Below are 12851 nucleotides of genomic sequence, written 5' to 3' on the forward strand. Positions count from 1 at the left end.
TATGTGCAGCAACGATACACGCACTTCTTATCAAGTGCTCTCAAATCTCAGCACGCAGACAAACTCATGTCTTCACATTTTAATCACGAAAGCATGAAGGCAATTATCACAGAATGACAGTCTTTAACAATAGTGCACTTGGAGCAGTTTATCTAAGTAGTTAACAAAAAGCTGCTGTAACAACTACAAACACGTCTTTTAACGACAACACAAAGTAAACACTTTTAGTGAGCTTAATCCTTTTCCTGTCTCACAGGTACAGAAGGATAAGAGGCTCAGAACAAGAGCATGCTACAGATTATACGTCTGACGTATATTTAAGGTGTCTCGTAGCATCAGGTCACGGAGTCGCCAAAGTGCATCTGCCATTGTTTTGTGGGCTCCTTTACTCTTCAGCCAGTGGGATGGTAGTCTGCTCTCCTGCTCTTTAGTTAGGCGCACATCTTGTCGTTTCACTAAAAGTGCACAAAAAAGTATCATTGGTTGAAGTCCAAGCAGTGCACAGTTTCAATGAATTTGTTCAGAATCCATCAGACTTAGTGGATTTTATCATACTATTCTTTTAAAATTAAGAATTGAACAAAAATATATATTTTAAATGTGTGTATTTTGTACCAAATTAATTAATGAAAAATATGCAATATTTTATATGCCTTAAGATACATGTCACAGGTCATTAAAAGTAAAACACACAAAACACCCAGGACACATTCCCCTCAAGTTTTATTAGCATATGTGAGTGACTTCTATTGTCTGATCAATGGACATAGCCAATCAATACGAACCTGAGAGAGCTTGGTCCCATTTGCTGATAGTGGAGGACTCTGCAGTGAGACCCTCAATGTATCTGAGGTATGCCTCAGAGTGGAGCAGCCGCTGAGTCTTGGCTGGTGGGGATACAAACACTGGAGTGGAGGGCTGCTGCAGAGCAGGTTGACCCACATGGCCTTGTCCAGGGTAAGGTGGTGGAGCCTGGTGCCCTGAGCCAAGTGAACTCATCTGATAGAAATATTTAGTAACAGTATTATGTTGTTGCTTTTTGTCCTAAAGTTCTTCTTTAACCGTTAACTGATTCAAATCATTTCATGTCGCAAATGTTACATAATAATTTTGTGTTTGCTAGTTATGGCCATAAAGATTTAATCTAGTCTTTTATTTAGTTGAATAATAAAAGAAAGTGTATTTTTTCTTATTTACATACTTGGCTAGAAAGTACTTTATAAAAAAAATGTCTGGCTGCAGTGTTATGCTAGTTTTATAGGCAGTAATTAGCTGGCATAAAAACTGAATTTGTTGTTTTTCTGGTTTAATTGTTTGTGATGAGGGTGGCATGGTGTAAAATGTTTCTTCGTTACGTCTGACTGTAAGCATGCACACTCCTTAATACTGAGGCATAAAAGTACACAAATAGAAGTAAATGTAATTCCGAAAAGTATGACCTATGAAAATGTATGTAACTATAAAATGACATTAGAAATAAATACTTGGATAATACATCTATTTATCCTTAGCAGGGCTACAGTTTATGGATGTTGTTAGGTACAAAAAAATACATAAGTCTAGTCATTAAGTCCTAGTAAGGTGGAGATATTTGAAGGATAAAGTTATATCACATGGGGCTCAAAATCCTAGCCATTGTCTGAATACATTTTAGATGACTGAAATGTGAATAATTTATTGATGCTTTTAAGAATGCAGTTATACATAAACATCTCTGATCTTACAGATGTAAGAAGTCTTTCACTGAGATCATTATGGCTTACCTGGGATCCATGCACGTTTCCTGTTCCACCAGCCATCCCAGAGACCCCTGTAGCAGTATCATCATTATGACAACAGTAAAAAAAAAAAAGTGCACCAAACTGCTCAACAATGATTTATATAAAAAAAATAACTGCATACACAAAGATATTATAAAAATTGAAAAATTATGGCCAAGGTAAAATTTGAAGTTTCATTTCAATCATTCTCCAACTTTTATGAGAGCCAATTATGCATAATTTATTCACAACCACAATATTTGATTCACTTGCCCTTGAAAACACTGACTGACACATTTTCAGTAAGCTTAGTGGTAATGATCAAATCCAAAGTTGAGGCTTTATGCCCTCAAGTGACGAGTCATCAGCTCAAAGACCTCAGCCTATTGGTACAGGTAGCCCCTCCAGCGAGTCAGACTAGCAGACGGGAAGCAACTGCAGGTGGTGGCAGGTGGGGTGGCTATGATGGTGCTCTTACCAAAGTATGGCATTCCAGGAAACCCAGGCATAACTGGCAGGAGATGATGGGGAAAGAAAGGCGCCCCCATGTGATGTGGTGGGATGCCAGTCATACTAACCATGCAGTCAGTGTGGCGCTGCAAGTGGAACATCATAGCTAACCTATGTCTCTCCATCATACCTTGTCAGGAGCAAGAGGTAGCAGCACAAGACAGCAACATGCATCAGTCATGCATTCACTACTTCACTACAAAGCATGGTATCATGGCATATACATCAGACTTATTTAATGTATGCCATTTGGGCTGAGCCTAAACCTTTAATGTCCTAGGCCCAGTCTTTTAAGTATTCACTCATACAACTGTAAAAATGTGAAAGAAATCTTTTCAAATGTGTATGTGTGTGAAACCCATAAACCTTAACCAATCTGTATATAAAGATGTAAAAGCAACATTGTGGTTAATAAAGAAATAGCTTAATGAATTGATAATCTTGCCAAATTTAGCTCCTCAAGTAAAGTATTTAAACAAGTCTGATAAATATGTCTTCATTCAATCAATAGACCAGCATGGATATGAATGAAAATGAGAATAGCACAATAAAAACAACTTGATGCACATGCACTACTGTCAAGCATTAATTCATTTTTAAGTCCTTCTTCTTAAATGGTGTACAGCAAAACCTTCCCGTCTTGTTCTACATTCAAGTACAGAACACGGAGAGCTGTACAACAGTCAAGAGGCAAGCTTAATAAATGAGGTTAGAGGCACAAACACAGGTGTGATTAAAAGTGTCAACATATCTAGCAGTTCAGCTTCTTATTCCAGCCATCTAGTGTACCATGGGAAACCATCTGCATCTACGAGGGGTTACCTGACACAGGCGTCATGCTGGGATTTAGCATCCCCAAGGGGGTTGGAGGAGGCACCACCCCCATCAGAGCCCCTACTGGGGTACCTGCTCTTGGGGACGTCTGATGATGTGCCCTCTCTCGCTCCTGCTGCTCGGCCACCTTGGCTGCTCGCTCTGAAGAACAATAAAGATGCTGGATGTTGACTTTGTATGGTTGGCAATAAAAGACTAGAATGATATTAAAAAGTGTTTTGCTTGCCCTCGTATTCAGCTTTCTTGGAGCCCTCCAAGTTTCTCCACTCCGTCCCAACAAGGCGACTCAGCTCCCCGAAGGAAAAGTCTGGGTGCTGGGCTTTAATGACCGCTCGCATCTCACTGCTGAACAGGATATAGCCACTCATGTTGATTTTACGTTTCGAGCCCTCTTTCTTTGATAGTCCCTTTATGGATTTGGGTGTTGACTGCAGTCAAACACAAGAGGAGCATTTCCAAAAATCCTTAAAGAAAACATAGTCCCAAGCTGACAGAACACATGCTGGATGTATTTTACTTTTACCCTGACCTGGGGAGGAGTGTAAGGCATGATGTCCATGTCACTGGACATGGATGATTGCATTCGAGGATGAGGATGATCCCCAAGATCACCATCATCATCACCAAGATCCTCTAACTCTTCATCCGTCATGTCAGCAAATTTAGCCTCGAGTTCTTCAATTTTCCTGTCAAGAAGAGGGGACGGCTCCTTCTGGGGAATGATGAGCTTCCTATACAAGAACACAGGTACTGTAGTATGCTGGATATTCACCTTTTTAGGATAAATTCCCTATTTGGTAAGAAGTGGCTGCCATACTTTCAGTAAGTAATTTCTTATGTTGAAACAGGAAAATATGACCAAAAAGGAACACAACAAGGTATACGTGGGTATTTTGATTGTTTTAAGGGTCAGTGCATGTCATTTGCAGGTTTTATGGTAAGTTTGAGAAGTATGTTTACCTAAAATAGTAGATTTCATCCTCCACCACTTTTCCAGAAAGAGAAAAGCGCTTAAGACCTTTAAATTTCTTCATTTGCTTCTCACTCTCAATGTAGCGACTCTCACAGAGAAGAACATCCTCCTCAGGCACTTCAGTGGGCCGACAGGACAGATAGTCTTTGTATGACGACACCACGCACTTTCCTGTAGGACAGAAAAACAGACTCAGTGCATGCATTTGATGATCTGTTGGCTGCTGGCATTTAGATCAATCAGTAAGCTCACCTATGATGCAGGTCATGGGACAAGTCTCCTCGAGGTTGCTCAAGAACACTTCCTTCTTGTAGAACATTTTGGTGGGCTCGTGCTCTGTTTCCTCAGGATGGATGAAGATTGGACCAAAGAAGTAGCCCGCTCCATCTCGCATCCACATCTTCTCAATCCTGTTTGATAGAATGGAAAAAATAACCTGCATTTTATGAAATATAAATCAGAGCCACTTTGTAAACCAGGACAAAAACTATGAAGTTATTGGCTCAGCCTCCTGTGACCCATAGTTTCCAGCAAAATACACTATGGGGGTCAATCAAGAGAATACTCTTTTAGTTAATTCTATTATTAAAATAACATTTCAGAGTTAAACTAAATTATTTGTGATCACAAAAGAGCATTATTTACCATTCACCTGCAGAGTATTGAGAGATTAATTGTATTTACTTTACCTGCCCACTCGGTGGCGCACTAGCCCATGTGACCCAATGTAAACACAGTCTCCTGCTTTAAGCCACATGTTGTTATAGCAGAGCTGCTCATAATACTGGCATCCTGGCTCCCCATTAGTCATATCCATTGGAACGTCCTCCCTCTCCTGCAGACACATATTGTTGTCCTGAAAATAGTCTGTGTTATTTTATCTGTACTCTAGTCATGTTTTGAGAAAAAAAACATAACGCACTCACCTTGTCTACAACAACATCTGTCATCTTGCTTTCATCAGTTATCTCTGGTGGTTTTTCCTCCTGTTTAGGGGCGAACATGGATGCCACACGGACAACAGGCAGAGGAACATCTCTGGGGACAAAGCGGACCGAGCTCAAGGGCATGGTCCACATTTTGATCTTCTTGAAGGACTTGGATTTGGCTGAGTAGCGTGACTCGCAGACATAGACGTCCTCAGCTCTGAAGCCTTCCGGGTGAAGTTTGAAGTACTCCTTAAATTCCACATATCATTACCACTTGGTCAGCATTAAAAAGAAATTCACACAGTAAATTCCATGAACAACTCAGAGATACAGAAAAAAGAAAGCACTTACCTTCACAAACATGACCACACATTTGCCCAGGATCTTGCTGACAGGAGCTTTGTTATAATAATCGCTCTTAAAAACTTCTTTTTCCAAGAACTTTCTTGTGGCGAGATGAAATGTTTCATTGGGTCTGTAAAACCAGCAGCCGTACAGCCACTTCTCACCTGTTATTTTAGGGGGGGAATGAATAAATGAATGATAAAACCTGTCGTCTCAGTACACATAAAATAAAAATTGCTTTACTTTTTGTGTTAAGTTCAACTGTAAAAAAAAATAGCAGGCTATAGAAAAAAAAAACTCTGCTGCATGTAAGTGAATGTCATTTAAGAAACAGACAATGCCTCGAAACACGTTCCAGCAGAAAAATGTCATAGTTCTTTAATGACCAGTAAAACTGACCTGTGTCATCCTGCCAAAGACGTTCAATATAGATGATATGGGGCTGCAGGTTGGGCTCTGCAGGCTCAACATACACATAGTCCCCCACATGGTACATGCTATCTTTGAAACTGCAGTCCTGACTGTATGTGCGCTGTAGGTTGGATTGCCACGATCCTCCAGCAGAGTCGTCTCTCTTTTCAGCTTCTGGGAATGTACAAGAACACACTTAGACGATGCCATATTTACAGAGAAGACAGATAAAGATGAAACACAATACCCCTCTTTTCCTCCTCCCTCTTGATTTTGTCTTCTTCAAACTCCCTTGGAAGCTTCTCTTTCTTTTCCTTTTCCACATCACCATGCAGATGTTTGGACGTGTAGCTAAGAGCAGGAGACATCAGGATCTCTCCATTTTTACACAGCTCATCTCTGATGCGGATAAAGAACTGCTGCAGCTCCACAGCATCTTCAAAGATCTCTGAATCTGTCCTGTAATGAAGATTTGATCAAAGATAACTTTAGCATTTGTTCACTTCATAATACTATTACATCAGGGCATACCAAAATGGCTGTACAGATGACTTTGACTGTGATACAGGATGGTCAACAGTACCTCACCTGTTCAATCGTCTGGCCTTTTCCAGCACTTCAAACATGTGGTCCTGAAACACATCTAGCCTCTTGTAACGTCCTTGATCTACATTAGTCCTGATGATCTCAAAATTCAGTCCTGGCTTCTCAGGATTGGCTGGATCTAAGGCGGGAATCTCTGCTAGTGAATCACTGTAGCAACGACCCTCATCATCCTGATGGCCTAGCACAGAGACGAAGAGGCTCCGGATGAGTTCCTGGATAAGTCGCGGGACATCAGGCACGTGGGTATCATCTCCTCCCTCCAGGTCCCGCCTGGTCTCCAACAGTACTCTGTGCAACATTAGGGCATCACGGTATATCAGAGACTCTGGCTCATTGTAGGTGCAAGCATTGTTGAACATGAGCACAAAGTCTTCCACGAGGGCATCAACATCCTGGTACTTATTAGACATCATGTGGCTTTTTATCTTCTCCATGTCCACAGGTTTCTTGATGGCAATGTAGTAATCAGGCAGCTCAGCACGAGACGGCAGTCGGAGGAAGATGGTGCTGAGGCGACGGCCCCGCTTGTCTGTGAAGTTTTTCACGGCTTCAAAGAGCTCATTCAGCTTCTGCTGTAGAGGTGTTAGGTACTTTGATTTCTTCAGCGTGATACTGTTCTTTCCTGCAATCACATTAATCTTGTTAATGCAACTCATATTGACTGTATATAAGAATGAATGATGTGTCTTAACTATCCTGTTCTAAAAAAGTGATGGCAAAACTAGACATACAGACTAATGACCTTTTATGTTAGTGACCTTGTTTGCAGCCTCATATGCACCAAAAATACACAGGGATCATATGGTGGAGCAGCCGTTCCTCTAATCTAAACACATTTAACTTACTGATAAAATGGCAAACATAGCAAAGGCCATCTTTGTCTACAGAGCTGGTAATTATGGTGTGACATTCTTTTTAAGGCTTCAATGGACTAATCAAGACTAAACCTCTTTGGAAAATGAACCATCTGTGAAGGTGGTGAAGGCTGGATTTGTGACTTGTACTACAGCCACCAGAGAAAGCTGCATTTGTTTTGGCTTCACTTTAGAGTGAGTTATCGTGTCACCTTGTTTTCTATATTTTACAGTCACAGATCTTTGAAATTCACAAAACTTATGCTACAATGTTAGTTTAGATTTGATTAGTTCAAACCAGGGGACAAAAAAAAGATGATTTACTTATTTTCAACTTTGGTGACATAACGTCATCGTCATCAGTTGCAGGCCCAAGATCCCTGCGCCTATCTTTCAAAATCTTTTCCAGGACATCAGCATCATTGTAGACCTTCAACACAACAAAGAAGTTAACATGAAGCAGCCTCCACAAGTAGTTACTCTCAAATGTCTCACTCCATCTGTTAACTAAAATGGCTTTACAGATTTTGGCACATCTCAGAAATGCTAAAATTGAAATTTTTCAAAAGCATTAAGGTAGACACAAAACAGATCGTACCTGTGAACCTTCTTCGTTGTAGTGTCGAGCATTGCGGAACATCAGCTTCATATCTTCCACCATTGAATCTTCAGTCATATATTTGTCTGAGCGGATGTTATGCTCTATGGTCCTGAGGTCCATGGGTTCCAGGATGACCTTGTAATAGTCGGGGTAGTCTTTCTTTGAGGGTTTCACCATGAAGAGGTCACACAGTCTGCGACCAGTGCCAGCTTCACGCGACTCAGTCACAGAAGCTAGAAGAACTTTCATTCGATTCTTTTTTGTGTTTTTCTTGTGGCTGGAAACAGAATACAAGACAATCACCAGTCTTCATCCAAAAACAGGGTACTACATGTTGTTTAGCAAACAAAGTGTGTAAGAGCAAACCTTTTTCTTTTTGTGCTGCTGGTGTCAGATGTGGCAGATGACAGCATGCTGTCTCCATCATCATCATCTCGCTGTAAAAGCTCCTTTCGCTTCACCTGAACAAATATGAAGTTAATAATACAGGTCCAAAGTCCTCTTAAAATACACAAAATTGAGACAAGTTTACAATGGGGCTGACCTGCTGAATCTGCTGGAGTTTGAGCGCCCGCTTGTAGATGGAGGAATGAGGAACATTGTAGCGTTTGGCGTTCTCAAACATCAACGTCAGATCAGAGTCAACATGCTCAACGCTCTCATACTCATTGTTCTTCATCTTGTTCCTGTGGGGAATCAGGGGCTCTCACATTTGGGAAGGAGGGCACAGAAATACTGTACTGTACAGTGAGTGTGGTGATGCCACAGGGGTAGAAAATAAAAGAGAGAAAATGTTGGTAAAAAAAAAATATGAAGAAAGCAGTGATGAAAATGCACAATAAAGAAAAGGTACGGCAGAAGCAGAATGGTTTGTTATCCAGTTGCAATTGTAAAGCCTGGTCAATGTCCTCCCATAAATGCGGGTTATTTCCTAGAAAAAGTCTTTTTGTGGAGACAAGATCCAGATATCACATGTTAACTACATGGAAGTCTCTTTTTTATATCATTGATAATAAAGAAATATCAATTTGATATAAAACCCACATAAACACGCCCTTAAGATGAATTAACCTTAAAAGTACAAATGATAGCCCCTAAAAAGAAAGACTTTTATACTGAAAAACACTGATTTAGAACTGATTACAGTGATTGTGTACTGCATTTTACCACACCTGTAGACAAAGAAGTATGAAAACAAACACATACAAGCAGATAAATAATTAGATCTGTCATACTTGATGTGGTGGAGACAGATGGGGTGGTTGATCTGGTGGAAATAGTCAGGATAGTCCTTCCTGGAGGGAAGCTGTAGGAAAGGCTCAGAAATCAGCTGGCCCTGGCTGTTCCTGGCACCTCGCACTGCTTCATACAGCTGAAAGATGGGGTTACTCATTTCCATGTTTGAGGTCAGACTCTCTGCCTCGGATTCCCCCTCGTCATAGTGCACTGAACCTTAGAAAAACAGTGGGAACAGCTAATGACACAAATATCACAAAAAGCTACTTATTGTTTGCAGCATCACTATCAATTCAAAATCTGCTTGATGAAACCAAGAAAAGACGTACCACAAAGAATGCCCTCCTCATCACTTTCATACTGAAGAGCCATGGTGATAGCTGAGAGGCGGTCGCCCTGGGCAGACCTTCTATTCCTGACAGAGCCCAACAGGAAAGAAAGAAGGACAACAGTTTGAATCAATATGTAACAGTGCTTTATTTATCCCAGCAGTGTCTCCTTTTTTTACCTGATACGCATGCTGGACTTGATTGGTTCACCATGTTCCATCTCAGACTTCTTCTGGGAAAAAACCTTTTTGATGGTGTTTGCATCCTGGAACATATAAAGAGGTGAAAGGCAAGTTTATCCGCTTATGACATCCAATAATAATCACATCATAAATATCATCCTTACCTTAAACACTTGTGATCCTGGCTCATTGTAAGTTTTAGCATTCTTTACCAGTAAATCAATATCTTTTGCCATGGCACCAATACTCCTATAATGTCCCAACTGAATGACAAAAAAACAAATTGCTTACTATATATCATTATTCAAAAAATGCAGTAGATATTTAACATAGGAGATATTGCAGCATACCTGAATCTTCTGGGCAATAATTTTCAGATCTATCGGTTCCTTGATGATGGCATAATAGTCTGGATATTGCTAGAAGAAGAGAAGAAAACAATTTAAGTGAGGAAACTCATTTGAAAATAACTTCCCTGTAAGTCATACTGACAGTAAGTGTACCATTTTGGAGGGAAGCTTCTGGAAGAGCTCGCTGACCAAACGGCCAGTGGGTTCAATGTAAGACACCACAGCATCAAGCAGCTGCTCAAGGGCCTCTTTCAGGCAGGTGGGTGTATTCTGTCAAAGGCAAGTGGTCACACCGTTAAATACTGTGAACAGCCCGAAAAACAATTTCATCATCACAAGTCCACAGTGATGATTTTTATGCTCTTCTACATTCAAAGTTTCCAAAAATACTTTTTAAACTACCAATTTGGTGTTACGTTATCTAACATTTTTCCAAACAGGAGCACAATTTACAACTATATATATATATATGTATATAGCCTGAATTTCAATGAAAAGATATGTCTGTTGTGTGGCTTTATTTGCCATAGATATTGTAAAAGAAACAAAAGTTTTATTGAACTCAAGGGGCCTTAGCTACCTATTGTACCCTTAAAATGAACAGAGTAAAACTTGTTTGTAAGTCACTGACTATAATTAAGTAAGCATGATCTCTTTAAGGATAAGTTGTTGGTCTAGAAAGCATGTACTTTTCGTGAGTAAACTTCTCGCACACTACATTGCAAAATAAAAGACAAACATACTCAAAATTCTTTATTTGACATTTCTAATCATCCATTGCTTGAACTCACAGGTATAAGACTTGAGGCCATATCAAATCAGATGCTTGCTTAGACAGATTCTTCAGATGAATACAAACCAATGTTTTACCTCATCCTCGGTTGAACCTCCAGGATTGTCTTGTGCATCATAACCATCTTCATCATCCTCTTCATATTCCCCTCGCTGTACAAATTCGTTCTTGGTCCGCAGGTATAGGTCCCATAGTTTACAGGCTGCCCTGTACTCTGGGCTGTCCGACTAGACAAACATAAGCAGTGTATATTTTTGTAAGTGAATTCACTGGATCTGGAGCTGATGCATAAATGTTAAACCACATAGTCGTCTTACCTTGTAGTATGTTTTAGCATTGTTAAACAACAACTGAAAGTCACTGGTGAGCTGCTCAACATCATCATACTCCTCCATCTTTAGCTTCTGTTGGATCTTCATCATGTCGATGGGCTGAGACACCACATGGTAATAGTCTGGTTGATTCCTGTAAAAAAAAAAGCAGAGATATATTTGTGTCTCATGGTTTTGTGAAATGGCTCGTGTTCAAAGAAATGGGCAATGATATGCACGCATCTAAAGACTACTCCCTTCTTTCCTCACCTTCGTTTGGGAGCTCTTATGAAGAGCTCACACAGCATCCTGCCCTGATCATCCTTGTAATCTCGGATTGTGTTGTACAGTTCATGGCATACAGCAATCTGCAAGGCATGGAGTTCAAATTAGATAATGCACATCTTCTCCCTTGTCCATAACTTAATCTGCACAAGGACAATATTTCTGCCGGTATCTTGAGGACAAAAACAATGACTGAAATTTGTAAAATTACGGGATCCACAGTCGGAATGTTTGAGGTCCTTCTCCTCTTTCTCCCAATTGAAGAGACTAACGATGAAGTCTGGCTATCCTCAAAATCTCCTCCACTCACACTGCTTGAGGGGGATGTCGCCCTCCTCCTTTTCAACGCCATGACGAACCCCTGAGTAAGACAAGGTAAAGTATCAGCACATGGAGAATGTCGTCTATTCAGCATTATGTACCCAATTTCAGACCGGTGTACAAACAACATATTCATGAAAAATAAGTAAAAAGAGGGGTTTTTGTGCCACAGTTTCTAAGTCCTACTAAAGGCATGGGGCAGAGTTTACATCACTAAATAACTTGTCCTGACTCAAAAAACTTAATTATGGTATCACTGATGCAAAATAACACTTAAGTGATAACAAGTTATATAAGGCTCCACAGATTTCCCTTCAATTCTGTAAGCAAATCATTACTTTTTGACTTATTGTGCTGCCGCTGATGACATTATCCCCAGGCTTCACCTTGGTGGGCTCTTTTCAGTCTTGACTTTATAAGAAATCATGATGTTTAATTACATAATCTTTTTTGATCGGATGGGTATCATCAAATCCCTGTCTAGTGATATTATTGTTGTTATCAATAGCAAAAGCCTCTTGAGTTACCTTGTGATTTACTTCCTATTTCATAACACATCATTTTATGTCAGCTGGACAGTGAGGAGCCATACTCAGAGTTAAGCACCCCAACTGAACTTTAAACCCCACTTAATAAAAGTATTTTATTTATGAGTGGAGAATTGTTTTCAATGCTGAAATATTTTCTTTGACACTGAAACAAAAACATTTAAGTCGATTCAACTATGGGCTTCCAAACCCCTTCTGTTTTCATAATGCTTACTTTAGGGTTATGAGTATGACATCCACACCAGCTGCCATTTATTAACTGGAATAGCATTTCTATCAACGACACCAGTGGTGCAGGCATGCCTGAAGGACTGACAAGTAAAAATGTAAACTGCCCCCTCTCATGTCATCTGGATGCGCACACATCAGCAGTAAGCTAGCTTAAAGGCCATCAGCTGTCTACGTGTGTGTAGGTCACATGCACAGGTAGAGGCCGCCGAAAAGATACCGTTAGCTTGGATAAACGGTTGGCCTCCAACATCACCTAATTTTGCAGCCGAGACAAAGGCATTACTGTAACTACGTCTAACGTTACAGAGCCGCCGTTTAAAACGACGACAGTTGATGGAATATATTTGAGTTTGTATTCCTTTACCCGTGTGCTTACCTTCTGTGAGCACGTAACTAGAACCACAAAATCTTTACCATCAAGGAAACCAATCACTTATCGATT

General features: G+C 40.3%; 1 protein-coding gene across 4 annotated transcripts in view; it reads right to left on the minus strand.

Annotated features, from left to right (window-relative positions):
• Positions 1-97: 97 nt before the first annotated feature.
• LOC141791972 (protein polybromo-1-like) overlaps positions 98-12851 on the minus strand; it is a 12797-nt gene continuing 43 nt past the window's right edge. The window contains exons 1-30 of one of the 4 annotated variants that reach the window (XM_074672717.1): positions 12786-12851; positions 11521-11670; positions 11295-11392; positions 11031-11178; positions 10791-10940; positions 10074-10190; positions 9921-9989; positions 9735-9833; positions 9568-9653; positions 9389-9474; positions 9059-9275; positions 8368-8509; positions 8190-8284; positions 7821-8100; positions 7547-7652; positions 6351-6990; positions 6010-6221; positions 5751-5936; positions 5358-5515; positions 5004-5255; positions 4767-4912; positions 4330-4487; positions 4065-4248; positions 3634-3835; positions 3331-3532; positions 3093-3245; positions 2239-2400; positions 1764-1810; positions 786-999; positions 98-455 (exon numbers count right to left, since the gene is read on the minus strand). The exon at positions 12786-12851 is cut by the window's right edge and continues 43 nt beyond it. In XM_074672717.1, the coding sequence (XP_074528818.1) occupies positions 292-455; positions 786-999; positions 1764-1810; positions 2239-2400; positions 3093-3245; positions 3331-3532; positions 3634-3835; positions 4065-4248; positions 4330-4487; positions 4767-4912; positions 5004-5255; positions 5358-5515; positions 5751-5936; positions 6010-6221; positions 6351-6990; positions 7547-7652; positions 7821-8100; positions 8190-8284; positions 8368-8509; positions 9059-9275; positions 9389-9474; positions 9568-9653; positions 9735-9833; positions 9921-9989; positions 10074-10190; positions 10791-10940; positions 11031-11178; positions 11295-11392; positions 11521-11661 (4914 nt within the window). In that variant the 5' untranslated portion in view covers positions 11662-11670; positions 12786-12851 and the 3' untranslated portion in view covers positions 98-291. Of the gene's footprint in view, positions 456-785; positions 1000-1763; positions 1811-2238; positions 2401-3078; positions 3246-3330; positions 3533-3633; positions 3836-4064; positions 4249-4329; positions 4488-4766; positions 4934-5003; positions 5256-5357; positions 5516-5750; positions 5937-6009; positions 6222-6350; positions 6991-7546; positions 7653-7820; positions 8101-8189; positions 8285-8367; positions 8510-9058; positions 9276-9388; positions 9475-9567; positions 9654-9734; positions 9834-9920; positions 9990-10073; positions 10191-10790; positions 10941-11030; positions 11179-11294; positions 11393-11520; positions 11671-12785 lie in introns of those variants that run through there. The other 3 variants (XM_074672710.1, XM_074672726.1, XM_074672734.1) reach the window with 3 other exon arrangements.

The sequence above is a fragment of the Halichoeres trimaculatus genome, unplaced genomic scaffold (assembly GCF_033239565.1).
Source record: "Halichoeres trimaculatus isolate MK-OKI-2021-1 unplaced genomic scaffold, fHalTri1.1 fHalTri1_scaffold_1, whole genome shotgun sequence".
In the NCBI taxonomy this organism is placed as follows: Eukaryota; Metazoa; Chordata; class Actinopteri; order Labriformes; family Labridae; genus Halichoeres; species Halichoeres trimaculatus.